This window comes from Pleurodeles waltl, chromosome 1_1, assembly GCF_031143425.1.
Source record: "Pleurodeles waltl isolate 20211129_DDA chromosome 1_1, aPleWal1.hap1.20221129, whole genome shotgun sequence".
In the NCBI taxonomy this organism is placed as follows: Eukaryota; Metazoa; Chordata; class Amphibia; order Caudata; family Salamandridae; genus Pleurodeles; species Pleurodeles waltl.
Window position 1 is genome coordinate 985,101,939 of NC_090436.1, and position 22,746 is coordinate 985,124,684.

The window sequence follows — 22,746 nt, forward strand, 5'->3', positions numbered from 1 at the left end:
TTTAAATGGGATGACTCATTTGGTATATCCATCTCTGCTCTATTGTAGTAGGACCAATATTGCGTGTAGGCTTTGGCCAAACATGAACAATGGGTTTTGATTTGTATTTTACTTTTTCTTAGTGATTTTTACCTTGAAATTTAAAAAAATTATATCTCCAGTTCATCTTAACCTATATTGATGATTTTGATCATTACATTGTTCCATATTCTTCCAAACCAGTTTAGAAATGTTATTTGGTTGTGCTATACTTGAAAATTGTTGGCGCTGCTTCAAACTAGCATGCACTTCTCTGGGAATCCACTGCTGGGTGAGCTATTGCTACCAAGAGTTGAGCACGAATTCTCTCAGAACTGTGCTTGACCTAATCAGAGTGAGTTATTTTTATGGCTGCCAATATTCCAGAAGGGGAGCAGAGACTCTGCTTACATAGCAGGTAGGTGGCCATCTGCCAGAGTCTAAATGATCTCCTCTGTCGTTTTCTTTAGGGAAACCAGTACAGGAGTTGTATTCTTCCAGTTAGGAAAGGAGTCTAGCATTTTCTACTGAGTCAAGTACTCTTCCCAGGCAGATTAGGTGTGGAAACCTCCATGCAAGGAAGGGACTCAGGGATCTTCAGCCATGAAGTTACAAGCGCATGCCTGAGCTGCAAGGCATTGACCTATTTAAATGTAATGCTAATGAAATTCATGGGGCACTGCTCACTGAAATTAAATTCCTAGTGAGTGCTGAAGCAGAATGCCACTCTAAATGTTGTCACTGGGGTTGAAAGATAAAATCTTTTTATGGTGAGTGGCTATTCTTTTTTTTGTCTGCAGTGAAATTATAGTCATTTGTCTGATGATGTAGTGTACAACCAGAAACACTACTCCAAGTATATCTACATTAATTGCAGTTGCAACACAGCCCCCTTCTTTATCAGAATTTCTGCTAAACTTCAAATTTCCTAAGATATTAGCTATGTTTTTATGCAGTTTTAAATTTGAGTCGTGTAAATTACCCACAAAATTCACCTGTGGTCTGGCACCCTCAGATGCCATTGCCACTATCATAAACTTCACAGTGCCCAAAGGTTTCTACAGTTCAAATATATTATTTTTCATTTGGGTACATGAGCTCCTATTTGATGCATATTCTGCTAGTGCTCTTGTTTTCATAAACTATTGCTAGGTGCTACCATTTAAAATAGTGTCAGCTTTGTTACAGATCTTGGTAGCATATCTGAAATGCATATTTTCCTTTTACATGTACAAAAATATAATTTAGGATAATGAAACGGATACTCAGGAGAACTATTTTTTGTGGCACTACACTGTTCTTACTCCTTTTTAAGAGCCAACTCAGTTGAGAAGCTCACATTGTATTCTACCATTTATGACACTCTAAATTCAGACAGCATTGTCCATTATACTGTACTCAATAGGTATTTATGAATTTATGAGTTGATCGTTGTGCCAGAGCCTGCTTCTGGTGTGTAATTTATTAATAATCATTAATGGACTCACGGAAGAAGGGCAAAGATTTCGTTCCATGCTCCGCCTGAAGCTGTTTGACCGACTGCCTCTACTATTTTAGAGAATACATAATATGTAGAGTCCTTACGCTGCAGGATATATTTGTGACAAGCCTATGTACGATTCTTTCTCGCTATTTCCTCAGATATATACCAGCACTTTACATAATGATCAGTGTTATGCATTAACATGCTCAAAGCTTTTTAATTAATATTGGTTTAAATCGTACCAACTGTCCCCTGCTTGACTGTAAAATGATTTGCAAACTTACAATTAATTCTTATTTTGAATGTTTACATGTTGAATGGATGCTTCTGTTTCAATGTGATGCTGTACATGGACTAGGAGCAATAATGTTGTAAGCTCTATATAGCCCCGCAACAGGAAGTGCCCAGTGGATGTAATGGTATATTGCATTCAAAAGCCTGCCAGAGTTAGAAGAAGTTACAGATGAACACGTAGAAAAAAGGCAGTTTTTTTCAACTCAATTTCACTTTTTTTTATTTCAACTGCTATTTTCTTTGGGAAAACCTTGAAGGATCCACACAAATGAACCTTTGCTGAATTCAAAATGTTGTCTACTTTTTAGAACTGTATAGCTTTGCGGTATCTACTATTGGTTTCACACCCATTTTTTCAACTAACTGGAAGAAGGTTGAAAGCACAAAAAATAGGAACAATTGGCTATGTCTCAGTAAAATGCCAAAACTGTGTTGAAATGTTTGGTTTTCTGATTCAAGATGAGGAACTATTGTTGAAGAAATAGACTCGAAATGTTCCTGTTCCTGTGCCAATTAACTCACTATAAAGTCCAATTTAAGATAGATAAAGTAATTTACCTATATAGTTGTTGAAAGGAATGTATATTATGGCATGCATTACTATATATCTCATTTGTTTTTATCATCAGCTGAAAGGTTGTTTGGCTTGTATGTTTTTTTCACTAACCAAGTTCATGATGGTCTCTGTAGACATTTTAGCTGCCTCAGTAAATAATGAGCATGCTTATATCCCTGATGCTGCTGCACTTTACCAGACCCTGAGCATCCATAAGTAAACTTCCCTTGAGGCATTAAATAAAGAGATGGAAGGGAAACTCAAATGAATCTCAGCCACTGGTGATCATTCAAGCTGTATTCCGGTCTATTGTTTTTCACCCGCTGTGCCACTCTAGACAGAGATCTGCCACATGTAAACCAGTCTTGGTCCTTCTCTAATAGGAATACTTCAGCACGATCTGCATGGCCCATCCTTCCCAGGATAGAACACATGAAGCCTGAGACCAGTTCTGGCTGGCTCTGACCTTAATTCCTGTAGCCCAGAGAGTGCATATATGCATTAAATGGGCCTCAGAAACATTATGCCATATGAATGTGCAGCCTGCCCCTAAACTGCCCCAATCCTGCTACCCATGCACCAGCCATCCAACGTTTATTTTCAGCTCTGCTTAGACCACTTTCTTCACCACTCTCCTTATTGGAATATAGAAAGATTAGCAGCTGGTAACTATTGCACTGTTGATATCACCCTTCATTATATTGAAACTTGAAAACATCATCTCCACCTGTAGATTTAAAGTGAAACAGCGTGGAGACGGAGGTTACAAGTCGATCAATTAACATGCTCAAATGATTCCCCCTGGAACAAGTCCCGCCCCTCTCCTCCTTTTTCAAAAGACATCGTTATGTCTCTATAAATAATGTTTAAAAAAAAGGGAAAAAAAAACATTTGTGCAAATCAAAGAAACCAATGTGGTTTAAAAACACGCCTGATTGTAACAACTTCAGTATAATCAGATAGCACGATATGAATTCATGACATCATAATAAAAAACTGATCTCATTAAAAAAAGTGCACCTTTACCACATTTATTACTGAAACTTAGTCACATGGTTCTGTTTCGAATTATATCGTAAGTGTTTTACAGCTATCTAAATAAACTTGTCAGGATGGTTCTCTTTCCCCGTGGAGGACAATATATAAACATTGCTACCACTAGATCATACAGCTAATACACAAAAGCATTTTTGAGTACGGAAATTAGTACTGCAGGAGTGCTTTGCACATGCCTTCATCTCACTGCTTTTTATTGCACCATCTCTACCACTGTTTTCCTGGCCTGCTCAGCAATGTCTGTGCTGTCCTTTACAGGATTCAACCGTGCTGTTCATTTTTGTCCATTACTCATGTCCTAGAGTCAAACATGTTCACATTCCACCTGTTTTTCTGTAAATCTCCAGCAAACGTCGTGCTGGTCCACTGGATCTTTCTAATGAAGGGGTGCCCTTTTGTCCCTCTGGTGTTCTGGATCCTGTGTGCATCTGCCTTGTCTGAACTGAGGTAGCAGCTAAGGTATAGTTAAGAAGGTGTGATTGCTGCACTTAATCGGTCACTACTGGCGGCAGCACGATATTTACATGCCTGCCCTGTTTATCCATGCTGAACTGTGCTGTTTTTATACTGTTCTCACTGACTCCCAAATACAATACTGTGTTTCTCAGCTAGTCTCAGTGTTAGAAATGTTAGTTGGAAAGAAGGAGGTCCAGGGGCGGCCCCTTCACAGGAGTGGAGAAGCGTCACCCTGCTAAAAAATGCCCCAGAACTGAAAAATAAAATGGTAAATAATGTTTATTTATTACTATTTTATTTTTCAGCACCCCATCCTGAACCGAGTGTCAGGACAGGGCAGGGCAATAGCTGCTGTGTGGCATGTCCCTTTGGGCAGCAATCTTGTGATGGCCAGCCTGACATGCACAACTTAAACATCTCTAACCCATCTGTCTTAAGACAGGTAGGTTAGAGAAAGCCCAGGCCTCCAGCGTTCTTAAGAGTGCTGAAGGAGGCCACACCCTCTAATCCTGAGGCTTTCCTCATGCTGATTAACAGCATGAGAGCAGCACCAGGATTGGCTAGTGCAGTTTTCTGGGTCCTACGTTGGAGCTTCCAGGAGAGGCAATGAGAGGATAGGAAGACACCGTGAGGTAAGTACCATTTAAAAAATATATTATTATTGTACCCCCCCTCACTGTAAATACAAGCCAGCCGTCATCTCAGATTGGTGACGCAGTGGTTTGGTATTTGTGACTGATAGCAAATTGCTAAATGTGAGTGAAATTATCCACTCATTTTTATCTAACCAATATGACGTAGAGATTCTGGAGTTTATCCCAGACACTCTCTCAGTATGCAAAAGATGGACTTGGGCAGACATATACTAATGGACTGCACCCTTTGTAACATAACATGGTTGGCTAATAATTAGTGGATGTTTCTATTAGTAGACATTTCAATTTGATTCTGAGACAAAGTTATCAAAAAAACAAGAGGCATATGATCTCTATAGAGTCCCACTCACATTTGAATGTAGCTAGTCATACATGTAGAGGTTCTGTACAGCTGATGTTCAAAACCGAGACCTCATTTAGAAGAAGCCAGTAACTAAATGTCACGGACACTCTACTCTTGGATCTCCTACCTTGTTTGCATAATGGGAGAACATGGTTTTCTCAACATCGGAGCTGCCACCAGCCTAATAACTGGGAGACACATGAAGTGGAACCATTGTTTACTGCAATGGCAGCCAGCTAGCTGGTCTGTGTAGAGTGGCCTCCTCTACATTATTTCTGCTAGCATACCCGTTTTCCTGAGTTTCCTGTGTCAAACCTGGCAGTCCCAGTAAAAAAAATCTCAGCAATTTCCGCCATGTGGTTGGAGAAATCTTCAGCATCTCGCAACATTAGACTTAATTTTGAAGATCGACCTCTGATTTGGTAATATGTCTTCGGAAATACTATGGCTGGTGACAGATTTACCATATTGGTATGGCATAATGGATCTGCCATCTGGTGTGCGGTGTCAAACTAAATGGTACCCTGATTTTCCTGTAGTCAGTTAATAAAGGCCAGAGCAGTTTAGCTTCTGTGTGGGGATCCGATTGTGATACACTGAAACACCCCATCTAAGGCTATTTACAACTTCTAAAAAAACACTTTTTTTATTTTTTGTGCTCCTGAATGAAGAGTGAGGTGCATGTTTGCATATAGTTTGGTTATGATAAAATTAAGTCAGATAAACTGGATGGTGGTTCCTGCTAGTGTGTTTCTAGGACTCCTAGATATTATGGGTTAAAAACTGGATTAGTCTCTGACCAATTATATTTTATTGGAACTACAGGAAGAGAGTCTGGTGAGGTTCCTACCATATAGCCATTAAACTGGGTTCGTAAGAGGATTCTCATAGGCCATGAGTTCATAAAAAGTCCTTCATTCTTCAACAATCTAAACAACACTACGGATGCCTGAAGAAAATCAGTGATGGGTGAAACAAGGCTTCCAAACTGGGCCTCAGAATAAAGATGCAGAGTCTGCCACTCAATGCAGCACACATCCTTGGTTGGCATCAAAGGTTCCAATATGGGCCAAAGGATCATGGAAAAGAAGAGAGAGTGAGCTAATATAACTTTAATTTAACTCAGGGCAAACAAAACTGCAAACAAATAATTGTCTCCTAACTTTATTAAATGTTGCAACTTTATCTGTTAATCTAATTCCCGAAACAAAAGTGTGTGAATTCCTATCCTTGTAAAGTGGTTGCTGTCCTCGCACTATGCAACAAATCACCCATCATCAACCAGTGCTAACAGATTTAGCAGGCACCTCAATTTCTCTTTATTTGAAAAGATTGTGGCAATATTGTAGAGATTAGACACCATCATCCTAAAGTAGCAGTCTTGATTCTCGACATGTTGGGCTATCAAATGACAGCAAGGCTCAAATTACATCCATCTACAAATATGGTGATGAACGGGGTGATAAAAAGTCGACTTGATGGTTTTCCAATTGATAATATCACTAATGCTAATTGCCTCCTTCTCAGTTAAACTTTGCTCGTGTTAAAAGCGTTCTGAGAAAGTGAAATCCGGACCTCGAGAATGTTATAACAGGAAACTCTAAGTTGGATGATATGTAAAATTCTGATGGTTAACATGGAGAGACTTCATGAATCTTTCACAGAAAAATGCCAGCTCTGTGCTGTGTACTATAAGCCCTGTGATATGTGGGAAATAGCTAAAAATATCTCAGGAGCATGCATTTTTCACCCTTAGAGTTTCACATTATGAGCACACAGAGGAACTCAAACCATCAATACCCCCTTTATTTGTGGAATCTTGAGTCAAATGCGCTTTAACCAGTGCTTAATTTGTGCCTGATGTTTCCGGTGCGGACCACTGGCACTTATTTTTGAGGGCCGGGGCTTATTCTTCTGCCTCAAGCATTTGCTGCGAGCAAAATACGCATATGGGAAAGATGGAGGAAGAGAAAAACGAAAAAGCGTCACAAAGGGAGAAAGTAGAAAGCTGTTAGAGTGAGCTGAAGGGGCAGTGAGTGGCTGTGAATGGAATAAAGAGGCCCGAGATGGCTTCAGTATTCCGTGTTCCATCATTTAATTTCAGCAGTCGCGTGTTTAAGAGGAGGGCTTTGTGCACCTGCACGTTTTTATTTACAAATTAAGCGCTGACTTTAACGTTTGAAGCACAGTCCCTTCTTCCAGATTAAAAACTGCGGCCCATATTTATACTTTTTGACGCTAAACTGCGCTAACGCAGTTTAGCGTCAAAAAGTTTTGCGCCGTCTAACGCCATTCTGAAGCGCCATGCGGGCGCCGTATTTATGGAATGGCGTTAGACGGCGCAATCAGACCGGCGCTGCCTGGTTTGCGTGGGAAGAAACCACGTAGACCAGACAGCGCCGGCGTAGGGGGAAAATGGCGCATGGGCGTCTTAAAATGGGGCAAGTCAGGTTACGTCGAAAAAATCGTCTTAACCCGACTTGCGCCATTTTTTAACGACGCCCATCCCCCATCAACATGACTCCTATCATTGTAAAGATAGGAGTCATGCCCCCTTGCCCAATGGCCATGCCCAGGGGACTTCTGTCCCCTGGGCATGGTCATTGGGCATAGTGGCATGTAGGGGGGCACAAATAAGGCCCCCCTATGCCACCAAAATAAAATATAAAAAATAAAAAATAAAACTTACCTGAACTTACCTGAATGTCCCTGGGGTGGGTCCCTCCATCCTTGGGGGTCCTCCTGGGGTGGGCAAGGGTGGCAGGGGGGGTCCCTGGGGGCATGGGAGGGCACCTGTGGGCTCATTTTGAGCCCACAGGCCCCTTAACGCCTGCCCTGAGCAGGCGTTAAAAAGTGGCGCAAATGCGCCGTTTTTAGCCACGCCAACTCCCGGGCGTCTCTTTTGCCCGGGAGTATAAATACCACGTAAAGGCCTGGGAGTCATTTTTTAGACGGGAACGCCTCCCTTGCATATCATTAACGCAAGGAAGGGGTTCACGCTAAAAAATGACGCACATTCCGGGAACTTTGGCGCTATTCGCCTCTAACGCCATAGTATAAATATGGCGTTAGTTGGCGTTAGTTTTGCGTCGAAATTGCGTCAAAAAAAACGACGCAATTTCGGCGCAAACGGAGTATAAATATGGCCCTGCATGTTGTTTGTAAATGTATTACGTGTAGTTATTGTTAGATATTTGATATTGATTGTCATCGGGCCTCGTGCCCTAAGGAAACTGACAATTTACGTTCCTTGAAGCTAGCAATGTCTGCGAGTCAGCCACCTGTTAATGCCCTGAAGAAATGAAAAAAATTGTTTTCACAGGAATAGAAATTGTCATTGATCAACAGAAACTTTTACTCGCCCCTGGACGAGGGTAACATTTCTTCATGCGAAAATGGACGGATTACCTAAATGAAAAGTGTCTCTTAAAGGCTAGTGTGGCTGGAAAGGAGTCAAGCCCACATTCGACTGAGCACAAGTAAAGCACGTTGCTGATTGTTATGGTTTTGCATATCTTTCAGAGACTCCTGCCTGCTGCAAAGCTGCTGATTGCCCTCCATTTCTCATCTCCTCTCAACAGGCAAACTGGCCCCACGAACAGACATATTTACTAATCATAAACTCCATAATCTTGTAGTACTGTGCCCACAGAAATGGGCAAGTAGACAAAATATAAGTAACCCAACATATCCGGGAATCTATATATTCCAAAACACATCGCTTTGTCTTCAGAAAAAAGTAAGTAAAAAAAAAAAGAAAGGAATCAGTGTGGTTTAAAACGCGCCTGACTAACAAATTCAGAGTCCACCTTCAGCATAATCAGACAGTGCGATTCGAATTCATGACATCATAAGATAAACTGGGCTCATTAAAATGTGCGCCTTTACCACCTTTATTAATGAAACACAGTCACGAGCTTACGTTTCAAATTCTATCATACGTATTTAATATCTCTCTATATGGACTTTGTCAGAATCATTTCCTATCCCTGCAAAGGGCATTATGTAAGCTTTGCTACATCAACACCATGTAGTTAATACACAAGCATTTATGAGTACAGTAAGTTGTACTATAGGAAAACTCTCCCATAGTCTCCCATGCCTCTGTCAGCTGTCCCGAATGGGAAAGAGACTTTACAAGGAAGCCTTTACCAACTAGGACCTTTACTCTGCAGTCTTTAGCACACAGGTAAGTACTACGCAGCAAGTGGTTTTAAGCTTTACCACGCTGTATTTTACCACGCAGGTATGTTTTATTTTTTTAACTTTCTATGTTATTTACCAGACAAACTGTAAAGGTGCGGGTAAAGGGAGGTAAGGGTCACTTAAGGTTTTAGTGGTGTGTAGAGGTAAAAGGAGGTGAGGAAATTTTAGGATTTCGCGAGAGGGAGAGGAAAAGGGAGGTAAGGGAAAGTTGGGGTTCAAAGGTGGGTAGAGGTAAAGGGAGATAAGTTGATTTTAGGGGTTAGGGTGGATGGAGGTAAATAGAGGTAAGGGGAATTTTTGAGTAAAGGGATGGGTGGAGGTGAAGGGCGATAAGGATAATTTTAGGGATTTTGGGGAGGGTAAAGCTAAAGGGAGGTAAGGGTAATTTTAGGGTTGGGTATTGATACATGGAGGTAAGGGTAATTTTATGGCCGAGGGGAGGGAAGAAGAGGTAAAGGGAGGTTTGAAATAAAAAAAGAGACGTTTGGGGAATTCTCTCTCTCTCTCTCTCTCTCTCTCTCTCTCTCTCTCTCTATGTAGCTAGATAGACATATCACACGGATTCACCACAAAATGCGTGATAAAGTTCTACTACAGGTCCACAAAGTAATCCCATGCGTTGTAAAGTTCAACACGTGGGGTTACATGTTTGATAAATACATGCACAGTAATGCCATTTCTGTTGTAAAGACATACACCTGGCCTTTATATTTGTAAGCTTTATTCTACAATGGAAAGACTGCAGACAGAGTTTCTGATGCTGTCTTTGCAGCACGAGCTAAAATAAAAACATTTCTACTAATCTCTGCTTTGTTGATGCTCATGAATCTAGATATATAATACCATTAATCATATTAGGATACCATGTGCTTGTCTAACAAACCTCAGAGAGACATAACATACAAATCATCACTAGGTAGTAGGAACTTTATCCTACACCTGCTCTTAAAAATTACCTTTAAATTCAGGTACTGTGCGCGTTCTGCTAAAAGGTGCTTTTTACAAAAATGAAAGTAAATGATGATATTTTCAGAAGGTGTTGCCCATCTATGATCGACACAAGCACAATGTGGCAGCAAGTATTTTTCCTTTTTGTACACTAACCATAAATACTTGGTTATGAAATATCACGTCACATTAAGTGTCACACATAATTTTAACATCACCACTACCATTTCATATATTCTATTAAGTAGGAGCACATCTTACTTTCCTCTTGTGGTTTCAAAGATGCCCTTTTTGGAGCCAAGCTGCTGAGTGGCACTGAGGGAGTCACTGCTGTAGATGGTTTGCCTTGAGGATCGGTTGCGCATCTTGGCGTCTGCCTCAGGTAAGGATGCAGGAGTGGTCTCTGATGGTGCACTTGCTGTGATAGTTGACTTTGCTTCCAGAGCTACAGTTAGATCTTCCAGGACTGTAAGACTTTCGTGTGTCTGTGGATTGGCAAATGTACCCTCTTGCGTGCTACTTTCCGGCATTTCAGGTGCATCCGTGACTACCTTCTCAGTTGGGACGACATTGAGTCTGTCTGTTGCAGAGTCTATTGGAGCGACAATGGGGTCGATGTTCTGCGGTTCAGCGGCCTCCACGGAAGGGACGTTGAAGATGCCTACTTCAGGGTTAGTTGCAATTTGTTGCAATGGTTTGACACTCGGTGCTTCGTTTGTGCCAGCAAGGATCATGCCTGGACTGCCAGATTCCGAGTCATTGTTCTCTCCCCAGGGCATGCCATCTGTCACAGTCTGGGTACTGCCATACCAGCATTGGGAAAGGATGAGGACGAGCTCTAAAACATTCATTTTCAAAATGAAATGTCGCAGGACAGCTTCTGTCGGCTCCAAGATCCGTGGCAAGCCTGGCCTCTGCACAGCTCTTTATTTACACTCTGGGGTGGCAGGGGATGGGCCCGTTACTTTGTTTGAGAGAAAGGAAACAGGTTGCAGAGCGTCAGAATGAGTAGAGGAAACTCGACTTCCTGTTTCTGCAAAGGCCCTGGAACCTGTGACCCTTCTGGAGTGCAGGTCGCCTGAACAGATCACAGAGAGGGCAGGGAGAGCCTCTCCAAAGGCTGCAGGATGGAGAATAATGGGACATGGAAAAAACTGGAAAGCATTGCACACTACATTTATTTAAAACTGTCATTTTCCCACCATGTACACACAGCTAGCATTGCTCAGTTGCCACATTTATGGGTGTGGATGTTGATCTACTCCGAGCATAGATATCTTTACAGCTAAAGAAGAATTTCAGTTTTGTGCCTGTTGATTCAGTATACTGCTTCGTTATCTCTATTAAAACACACACCCCTTCTTTCTTCATGTTAGAGCTTGAGCAACACAGTACATTTGGATTAAAATAAAGGATGGCCCAGCCTTTCGCTTTGGAATGGTTCTGTGCTATAAACAGTGATCTTGATCTGGACTCAAGTGGGGCTAAGGGCCTTATTCACACGTGTCTTGAGCACTTACACTGAGGTAACCAATATGTACATTCACATTTGTAATACTGGTACACGGATTCCAGATTTTCGAACGGTCTACCTGCAAACTGGATCCGAAAATGCAGAAATTAAGGCAGTACGAGACAATTTCTTGCAATCAAATAATACATTGTTAGGATGGATTTTGTGTGCACTTGTTTGATTCGCCTGTGCAAGGATATGAGCATCCAGAAATTCTTAAGGTTGTGGGTACACTTAGCCCTGCCACGTTTCCCAGGTCCATGCATGATTTGCTGCTCCAGTCCAGTTTTTTCTTTGAGTTCTGGGAATTGTAGCCTCACTTATTTAATTATAAAACAGGGCTATAAGTCCCAGAATTCAAAGGAAAAAACTGCACTGGAGCAGCACATCACGCATGGACCTACAAAACTTGGCAGCTATGGTCACTGATTACATGTAAGTTATTCTTCACATAGGAGATCTTATTCACGCATGAGTACTTTCTAGATTAGGATTAGAGAGGGAACACGCTCATGTTTAATGAGAGGTGGAGGGTGTAGGAAAAGGGTCTTCTCCACCGGGATGAATATTTTCCCTCTGGAATGTCAAAAAAGAATTGCCAAGTGCTAATGGACTATTGCTTCAAGTTCCTGTTGTAGCAGAAACCTTAGTACTGTCCCCTATGTCACAGTGATCACCCATACGTGACAAGCTATGCATTATATTAATCAAAGTACTAATAGTTTGACTGTAGAGTGATGCACTAAGAAGTTATTTTTAAATGTGCATTCGTTTAGACTAATGTTAGAAACACTGGTGGTCTTGAAGTTTAATTAAATGTTTGGAGGATTGAACTGGTATGTTATAATGTATGCTCTGAATTAATAGTCTAGTTGAACAATGTTGATTTTTTAATGTTTAATGGTTTTAATATGTGTGCAAAAATAGACAAATGCAGTAGTGTGTATTACATGTAAATGTATTAATAGTCATTTCCTTTAAAAGTACTGTAACATAAATGCTAATGAAGAATTTATTAATGTCAGATTCATAGCCTACATATTAACATGTGTTATATTTAACTGTATTAATGTACTGTATTAACTCGCTTGCAGTAGCCTAAGTGACACCTGCAAGGCCCTGTGTTTCATGATTGTGCAGAAAATATTAAGTCATCTTGTTAACGTGAACCTTTCTTTCAGTCTTCATTCCCATGAGAAGACTAGTTTGGTAATAGATGTCTATTGTTTTACACAGAGAGTTGTACGAATTGACCCTGGATGTGGAACATCCTGGACTTGTAAATGAAACATTTGTTTCAATCTTGTGTGGTGCTACACTGATGGGTGCTGTGCTCATGACAGACTTGGGAAAACCTGAGGATGTTTTAACTTGAAGTCATATGATTGATTTCTACTGGATGATGCGCTTTCAGCATCAAATGAACTGTAGTCATGATGAACCAGACTGCCATATGAACTTTGATATGTCAATGTCCAGCAGGACTTTGGCCATATGAGATTCCCTGGAGCTTCAAGAAGAACCCAATACCATGCATGCTAAGCCCTTTGGAGAGGTATCTTCCTCTCTGCCTTGCCCCTTAAAAATGCCTTTATGATACTTAGAAATTTTCCCTCTAACCCTTGCAGAAGTCTCTTGACCGAGCTTCTGACATATGGACGCTTTCCCTTTTTACCTACCTTTTGCCCAACTTAGTTAGTAACTTGTTGCCTGAGATGACCTTTTTCCAAATTCTTTCTGTCCTTTTTAGGGTCAAGCCTATGAGTGCATGCGCTAGCGTATGCATCTCACTTGCGAGTGACTGCTGTGTTCAGTACAGGGCTTGGAGCCCGCCTGTAGCTCACCATTTGTTGGTTTGGTTGGCACTCTTCTTTACAGCCTCGTAATTTGCCAAGGCAGGCCTGGCATCACTTCCATTTCTCTGAGTGGCGCATTGGATCAAGCACTAATTGATGCAACTTAATTAGTGCCCATCTGCTGCTCCCAACGTGATCACGGTACTATTTGTTGTTTTTAACTTCAAGTGCCATGCAAACAGAAGGCTTGAGACTGGCAAAAACGTGCCCAGCAGGCACAAACTTGCAAATTTAATTTTTTAAAGCTAACTTTATTTTATTTTGCCAAGCCATCTTGTCTGTTTCTTCTCATGTTTTCTTTTTATTTTTGTTTGTGGTCGTTGTTGTCAAAAGATGACAATAAACTTTTTCGAAATATGCGAGACCCATTGCATGGCAAATGCTTGTTGTTCTTTTGTCTGTTGCCTGCATCCATTCTGCCCCACACTTTTCCCTCTGATTGGCTAACTGTGGGGTTTCCATGTGCTCAGCCAAATTGAACTTTGATGATTTGAACTTCCTTAATGCTTGTTAAATCTGAGCAATGTTTATTTTCTTATTGATGTTATGTATTGTCTTTGTATTAATGCCTAGTTCTCCTAATGTTAGTTCGCCAGAACTTATTTCATCGCCTTTGTCAACCCTTAATGATTCTGTATCATTATAACTTTGTCTTGCATATTGGCTACATGACTCTGAGCTTAATTTTGCAATAAATCCCTTAACTTTATTCCTGATCGGAGTTTTCTTTGTATGGCTAGATTGGCCATACTGTGTAATTTAATTGGTTGGTATTGAAATTTTGTTGCATGGTTCTTCCACATTCTATGCAGGGTCCAAAGATCCGTTGACCTTGATGGGCATTGATTCCTGTGAAGCATGGAAATGCTTCAGCAGATCTGGTAGCAGAGGGATAGTTTGTCCCACAAGGAGGGACAACCATTCAAGTACAGTGTTAGGTAAATGGGATTGATCCCATGCGATTGCTCATGTCAAAACTTGCCACCGCAAATTCTGTCCCATTGTCCGTTCTGAAGACTGATGAAGTTCCAGCGTTGTGCATATAAGAGATGGATGTGTGAGCATTACGATGGTTTTGAGCTTGCATTGCTTTTAGCCTGAAGATTGCCGTAAAGTGTGATGTTGCGAAGTGTTTTGCTGAGTCATTGTACTCATTTGATTGTGGTGCTTGTTACTAAAAATATCTGGTTTTGTTGTTGTTGTAGGTCCATTGTGGCCTAAGTCCCTGTGATAACGCACATGTGTAGAAGACACTTGGTGAATTTATTGTCTGCAGTGAGGTACTTGTGAAGAGATGTTATTGACAGTGCCAATAGTTTTCCTTGAGAACGTGTGAGTTTCAGTTGATATTAAGTGTATCTTGAGTGCATACGTAGGATCTGTATCAATCGGTGTGAGAACTGCTGGTCAAGTTTCACTCGGGTAATTGTGAAAGCTACAGCCAAAAAAGTGTATCTCTGTACAACTTTGAAGTGTTTGAGTTCCTACCCTGTAGTGTGCAGATAGGATGGTGGTTTTTGCTTGCAACATTTTGCATTAACTATGTGTGAATGATTGTGTGACAGACAATTGCAAAGTGATTACAGTGCTGGAAGGAGTGAATGTGACGTCATTGTGTGTCACGCTGTCGCTGGTATTGGTGGACAGTGGTGCGTTGCTATTGGTTGAAAACACTGAGAGAAAGGATTGAGGGATTCTAGTTACTTCCTGTGAGGGAACCAATGTAGTAGGAACCTAGCGGGTGTGCGGGCAATCTCAATCTCAATAATGTTTGCCACCTCCACAATCACTGTGTCCCAGTAAAATTCCAGATGGGGGCAGGACCGCAACATGTGGAGAAAATCCGCTGCCTCCGTGCCACACCGGGGGCATTCCGCTCCTCCTACTCCGAAGTGATCTCGCAATCTTAGTGGGGTTAGGTAAGCCCTGTGGAGCACATAAAACTGTATGTGCTGGAACCTAGCATCCCTGGATGCCTTGGGCGTTCTTTCAAGGATGCGCCCCAGTCCACGTCCGGTATCTGAGTCCCCAGGTCATGCTCACACTTCTGCTTCAGGACGATCAGGGGTGTCCCCTCCTCTGCCCCAACCACCCTGTAGAGTCTGGTAACTGCTTTATGTGTGCATCCTGTAGCTAGTAAATAAGTGCTGAGGCCACACTGAGGAGGTTCAATAGCTCCCATCCCCCAGTGCCACTCAACGGATCGCGTGAGAGCCCGGTGTAGTAGGAAGTGGCCCTGCGGAAGATCGTGTTCTTGCTGAAAATCCTCAAAGGGTAGCAAATTGCCCTCTCTATACAAGTCCCCCATCCGCATAACCCCTTCCTCTATCCACGTGAGTAGACCCTTCCACCCTCCCGCCCTAGGTAGCCAGTGAAGCCAAAATAATGGAATGTCAGGAGAGTACAGCGTGTTCAGTCTCACCCTACGGAGGCATCGCCTCCAACACTTACGGATAACGGCGGCCTCGGCAGGCAAAGCCGGACCTCTCCCTGCTGTATTAAAAAGGATACTAGCCAGCTCAGCAGCGGGGTGAACCACCAGGCCCTCGACCTTCTCTGTAGCGCTGCCATCCCCCATCCATTGCGCTAGCCATTGCAGCTGTGCAGTGAGGTAATAGGCTTCAAAATCAGGCACGGCCAGTCCGCCCCCGCACGGGGTCTCTTCAGGGTCACCAGCGCCACTCTGCGTCTTCCCCCCCATATGAATGCGGTGTTCGCTGTGTCTAGCTCTCTAAATAGGGCATGCAGGGTTATATGTTGAAACCACGAGTGCTTCAAGCACCCACGGCTCAACAACAAGTTCAGAGCAACAAACTCGTTGGTATCACTTATGCCTTTACCACAAATGCCTTTACAACGATTTTTCATTGTAAAGGAATTCCTGGTAAAGGCATTAGTGATCAGCATGCACGGTTGCAGCATGCGTCCTCCCTAGCCCCCCACCCCTAAAAATTACCGTGCCCCCCGCCCCCACAACCACCCCAACCCCCACCCCCAAAATTACCATAACCCCAACACCTTCCCCTAAAACCTAAAGCACCGCAACCCACCAATTAAACCTAAAATCCTGACCTTCCCTCCCCCAAACACTAATCAACCCAAGCCCCCCACCCCTGAAAACTAAAAATACCCAGAGTCCCCACCCCTATCCCTAAAACCTAAAGCACCCGAACCCCCAACCCACCCCTAAAACCTAAACCCTGACCCCCCTAAACCCTAATCACCCGAGCCCCCACCCCAAAAAAACAGCCCCAGTCCTAGCTCAACTTACCTCCTCCTTCCCCGCATCTACTTCCTTCTTCTGTGCCTTAACCATGCATGTACGTGGTTCACACATGCACAGTTAATGCCCGAAAACCAGGAAGTCGTGGAAAACAAAACCGTTGTTTCGTTTTCGTTTTCCACGGCTTCGTGGTTTCGGAGTCGTTGTTCCGGGTGTTTCCCAGCACGCGGCACCCAGAGTGGTAATGCCGCAAAATAGTACAGCAGTCGGGGCAGCGCCACCATCTTGAGGAGGGCAACCCGTCCGGCCACCGATAGCGGGAGTGATCCCCTAAAATCGAAGCTCGACCTCAGAGCCCCAATCGCCCTTCCGTTGTTGCCATCTAGAATATCTGACTGGGAGTGATATATTCGCACCCCATGGTATGTGATACAACACGGCTCCCGTGTCACTCCGCCCAGCTCCGGCGGCGGCGTACCCCTCGCCGCCATCAGAAATAGAAATTATTTTTGCCAATTGACCGCAATCCCGATACCTGTCCGAAGCATGCTAGCAGGGCCTGCGCCCCCTCCCTGTCCGGGCCAGTGTCTCGTAAGAATAAGAGTAGGTCATACGCTACAGCGCGATCACGTGTCGCCAGTCGCGCCAGGTCAGGCCTTGGTACCAGGTGGCCGTCATTGCCTGAGCGGCCAGCGGCTCCATCGCCAGAGCGAACAGCAGTGATGATAGCGGACACCATTGTTTGGTGCCCCCACCAACTGAGTACTGTGCCAAGATGAATGTGCCCGTCCTAACCCTAGCCTTGGGGTCTGCATAGAGCTGCTTTGTCCATTTAATGAATCCTTCCCTGAGGCCCATGTGTGCGAGGACAGTGTATAGGTAATCCCACTCCAGGCTATCAAACGCCTTCTCTACATCTATGGCAAGGACTGCGGACCCCGGCTCCGAGGAGGCCACTGACTCCATAAGAGGTACTAGCCGGCGTACATTCTGGGCAGTGCCCCTAGTAGGAATGAATCCCACTTGGTCTGGGTGAACCAACTGTGTCATGTAGGGCAGTAATCTTGTTGCTAGTACCTGACTGAATATTTTACAGTGCAAGTTAAGCATGGAGAGGGGCCTATAAGCCCTGCTATTGTCAGGAGGCTTGCCCGGTTTGAACAAAGGTACAATTAAGGCTTCATCCATTGAGGCCGGAAGACGGCCGGTCGCACGTGCCTCGTTATACAACTTCGCAAATTTGGGGGTGAGTGTCTGTTCATAAGTTGCATAGAAGTCGATGGGCAGCCCATCCGTGGCAGGAGTTTTCCAGTGAGCTAGACCCGCTATAGCTGTCCCGATCTCCGATAGCTCGATGTCCCCGCCTAGGACTCCACGCTCCTCCTCGGTCAGGACCCGAGGCGGCAGCACCAACAAGAAATTTTGCAGCTCCGCACTCGCCCATGGCACGAGCTGGTGTAAAGGGTAGGGTAATAGTAGCGGAAATATGAGTTTATGTCGGCCTGGTGATAAAGCTTTCCACCCAGTGGGGTAGTGATCTCCACTATGGGAGTTCCTCTCTTCTCGGAGTTAGCCAACCGTACCAGCAACGCCCCTGACTTATCCCTTTCGGTGTACTGCTTATAGTCGAAGTAACTTAGCGTGTCGGTGTGCTCTGCTAATTTTTCCCTCACCATGCGCTCCTCCCCTCGCCTCTCCGAGTGTTACAGTGGGAGTTTCTCCAGCAATCTAAGTTATTTTTCTGCTACAAGGATATCCAGCAGCAAGGACCCTCTAATCCCAATGGAAGCCGCCATGCAGCGACCACGCACCACCACCTTGAATGCATCCTAGAGTGTCTGTGGTGAAGGGGCGGTGGATTAATTGTCCTCGAAGTAATGGGTTATGTGTTCCCTAATCTGTTCTCGGAAAGCGGGGTCCGTCAGCGAGTCAGGCTTAAGCCTCCAAGTAGGTATGACGTGGCAACTTGTGTCCGCGACAAGTGCAGTAGGATCAGGTTATGATCAGAAATGGTTTTCCCTAGATACTTCCCTCCCCATGCCTGCGCGTGCTCAAGAAGGTGTCAAGCCGCACATGGAGATCATGGGCAGTGGAGTAATAAGAATATTCTCTGGCCATAGGGTTAAGAGATCCATATATTTACCAAGTGCCACTCTGCCTGCACTCAGTGAACTTTTTAGCAAGCGCATTAATCAGGGATTCCCGCAGCGGTGGGTGGGACCTATCTATGCCAGGGTTAGCTACGCAGTTAAAGTCTCCCCCCGATCAACGCCGAGTGCAGCATGTGAGGCGCCAGCATTGGTTGATAATTGGTTAAGGAACGTGCCCTGTTCTATGTTAGGAGCCTATACATTGATCAGTGTTATATCTCTTCCACCCAGACGGCCAGTGGTCACCACGTATGGCCCGCCAGGGTCCGTTAGTGTGTTATTAACCTGGAACGGGACCCCTGCCCTGATCCATATCAAGCTGCCCCTTGCATATGCCAAGTAAGTGGTGTAAAATAGTTGACCCCTCCACCTCATGTGCAGTGCTGCGCCCTCGGCAGCCGTCAGGTGGGTCTCGTGTAACATTGCTATGTGTGCCCCTCTTTTCCGTAAATAGGAAAATACCTTGTACCGCTTGGTCATATTGGGCATCCCTCTTATCTTCCAAGGGATCACCTTATATCCCTGCAGATCACCCATTGCAGAAGCCCTCTGACTATCCCCCCTTGCGCGACCGCCGCCGGACCAGGCGAACCAGACTAGCACTTCTCGTGGGCATTGTCCCACTACAGGTAAAGCTAATAACATTTCCCTCTATAAACAACCAAAACTCCCTCAACTCCCATTCCCCAGGACAGGAGGTAAAACAGTTCCCCATTCAAACTGTTTCAAACATAAGTCAGTTCCAGGTGGGCAGGCAGAAGAGATCTCTCAAGCCAACCAAGGAATCAAGCCCGTGGCCCGGGGTTAGTTTCTATATCTTGCTGCCTGCCTCGTGATTCGCGTGGGCAGCGAGTCTGGAGACCGTTTGAAAGTTAGAATGCCAGATGCCAATTGCCAGGGCTGACCATCATATAATGCAGTCCGAGGTTCCTGGTGTCACTGCCGGCAGTTCCAGGCTTGTTGCAGCCAAGCCTGCAGGCTCCGCCTCGGAGTCCGATCCTCCAGTTCCCCTAGTCGTGCCAGTTGAGTGCGGGTGGCCACTTCCCTGGCTGAAGGAGACCACCGCCGCCGCTGCCCAGTTTCTCTCCGCCTGTGCTTCCTCCTGCATGGGCGCCACGGTTCTCTGCCTGTTTCCTCTCACATCTTGGTGTCTGCTGAGGGGTCTGGGTTCTCGGGCAGCCCTCACCTCTGTCGTGTCCCCCCGTTCCTCCAACCAGTCTCTCGCCTCCTGCGGTGTGCAAAAAAAATTAGCTCCCTGACCATCCGCCACTCTCAGTGTGGAAGGGAACAACATTGCATAGGAAATATACAGTTGTCGGAGGCGCTTCTTAATTTTGGAGTACGTTGCCCTCTGCACCTCTCTGGAGAAGTCAGGAAAGATACAGATCAGGGAATTCTCAATCTTTATTTCTCTAGCTTTTTTGGCCTGGGCCAGTATGTAGTCCCGGTCTCTGTAATGCAGTAGGCGGGCTATCACCAGCCGCGGCACAGCCCCCGGAGCGGGAGCCCGCGCAGGGACCCTATCTGCCCTCTCAAGGGTGAAAAAGTGCGAAAGGCCCTCTAGCGCAACAGTTTCAGAGATCCAACGCTCCAAGAATCCTGGGTGGTTGCTCTGGCCGATTTGTTCAGTGAGGCCTAATATGCGGATGTTGTTTCTTCTGGATCTGTTTTCTGCATCTTCAGCTCGGGCCATGAGGATCTCTGTTTGTTTTTCCAGTTTATTTATTCGAACCTCCGCTGCTGTCAGCCCAGGACTGAGGGCACCCACCGTCCGCTCCGTCATCGTCACTCTCTCTGTGAGGCAATGCTGGTCCTCCCGGAGCAGACCTAGGTCAACCACCAATGAATCAATAGAATGTGATGGCCTGCATGATATCTCCCAACGAGAGACCCCCAGGCAGGTCCCCGTCTTCATCAACTCGTGGCGTCTCAGCACGGGAGGGCGCAGGCCCGTCGCACATCTGCTTCGCTCATCGCGTCCTTCTTCTTCCCAGTCTAGCCCATTCTGTGTGGGAGTGGGGGCTGCAATTCTGGGTCAATGGTGCTGTACCCCCCAGCTAGAGTTGCTAGATAAGGTTGCGCAGCTCACCACTTTGTGTCATCGGGCGAAGCAACATGAGTCTCTCGGCTTGGTCCGGCGTCTATTCCAGCCCCGGTCTCCTCCAGGGCCGCAAGCTGGCACCCAGAGTCCCCCAGCCCGAAGGGATCGCCCCCGGCGATTATGGGGAGAGGATGAGTCTCCTAGGGGCCCCACGATCCACCAGGCCGTAGGATGCAACCTACTTGCTCCCCTGCAGGCAGACTGCTCCTCACGCGTTCGTGCGGGTCCCCTAGCGCCAGCAAGATGGTCCATGTATGTTTTTTGGGGCCAAGGTCAGCCCAGTCTGCTCCTCGTCGATCACTCCAGGCCCCGCGCTGATTCTCTGGTGCTTGATGCGGCTGCAATTTTAGGGCCATGCGGCTCCAGACCTCTGCCACCTCTGTCCCCGTCCAGCACTCCTCGCTGCTCGGGAGTCACCCCAGTTTCAGTGGCCTCAATAGCAGACTCCCGCCCTCACCAGGCACCCGACCAGCACGAGTCCGCCCGGGGGTAGAGTCCATTTATTGTAGAGCACCCCCCATCTTGGGTCAGACGGCGCACTTTCGGCTGTGTCGTCTCGCTCCGAACCCCGTTTTCCAGGCTAGCGAAATCTGCGTGCGCATGTCAATTTGACCATCCTAAAATGGCTGACCAAACCAAAATACACACTTACAGTGCCTACCACTCCTTCTCCCTTTGCTTTCCATTGAGGATGGCCCCGCTCCTCCCTAACCTCGGCAGACTTGGTGGACTCGGCTCACAGTGAAAAATAAAATGATAATGACATTGTTTTCTTATCCTTTCATTTTTCCCGTGCTGGCTCTCTTCAGTGAGACGTCTCTTCTCTGCTATTACAGAGGAGCTGCTGCTGATAACTTAAGGAATGTTAGGAATGGCCAAATTGGAAACATACACAGGAGATGAACTACAGTTCATGTGCAAAGACATCACTCAATGTGCAGGACAGTCTTATGAAAGATTACCTTAAGTGGCTGCAGAATATGATGTGGAATTAGAGAAATCAAAGCCCTTAAAGTGAGGTTACAAATTGGAGTTCAGCACAAAGGATAGAGTCAGCATGAGATCCCCTGAAATGAAATTGCACATTAAAGAATTGATTACGTTCATTCAGAAATGGAGAGCAATAGATAAGTTGGAAGGTGGATAGAAGAAAACAGATCAGGAAAGCAAAGCCAAATGTGCCTCTGGCAGGAACAAGTCAAGCCAAGGACAATGTAAAAATGCTGCTTTTGAGAGCGATACTAGGTGGAAGTGATATTCATGTACCCTGGAGTAGGAGTGATATTTTGTCACTCACAAATGATTACCCGAGATTGAGAGAGAAAAGAGTTGAGTGGCACAAGCAGGCAGAGGGATTTGTGTAGCTGTCAAAATGCCTGTGGGAGGATTTGAATACATTGTTTGACATTGTGGTTCAAAGTGATTTGTGGACAGAATGCAAGGTGAATGCTGATTGTCCTGATAGTGAACCTTAAAGAGATCCAGGGTGCACTATCTGAACAAGTGATGAAAATGTATGAAAAGGTGATTGAACTTTTGGAAAACAAGGTGTCACCAAAATATATTGATTGGCAGAGGATTGACAGGACAGCTCATGAGTCAAAGGAGTCGATTCATGCTTATGCTGCAAGCTTTCAATATCATAGTGGTACAGAAACAATAGAAGCCAAAGAAATGGGTCATTTTGTGTTCAGATTTGTGCAGGGATTGACGTCAGACATAAGTGAGATGATTCAGCAGCACTTGATTTCTTGGAAGAATAAACCAATTTAAGAAATCCTGCGGTATGCAAAGTATTGTAGCGACAGGCTGGAATTAAAGCAGAAAAAGTTGAAAAAAAGGGTATGGCCATGCATTTGAAAGCTGCACAGAAACGAGTCAGAGGCC

At 44.9% G+C, this 22,746-nt stretch overlaps 1 protein-coding gene across 1 annotated transcript in view; it reads right to left on the bottom strand.

Annotated features, from left to right (window-relative positions):
* MMRN1 (multimerin 1) overlaps positions 1-10,958 on the bottom strand; it is a 298,882-nt gene extending 287,924 nt beyond the window's left edge. The window contains exon 1 of the mRNA XM_069230268.1: positions 10,278-10,958. Coding sequence (XP_069086369.1) covers positions 10,278-10,867 — 590 coding nt within the window. The 5' untranslated portion in view covers positions 10,868-10,958. The remainder of the gene's footprint in view (positions 1-10,277) is intronic.
* Positions 10,959-22,746: the final 11,788 nt, after the last annotated feature.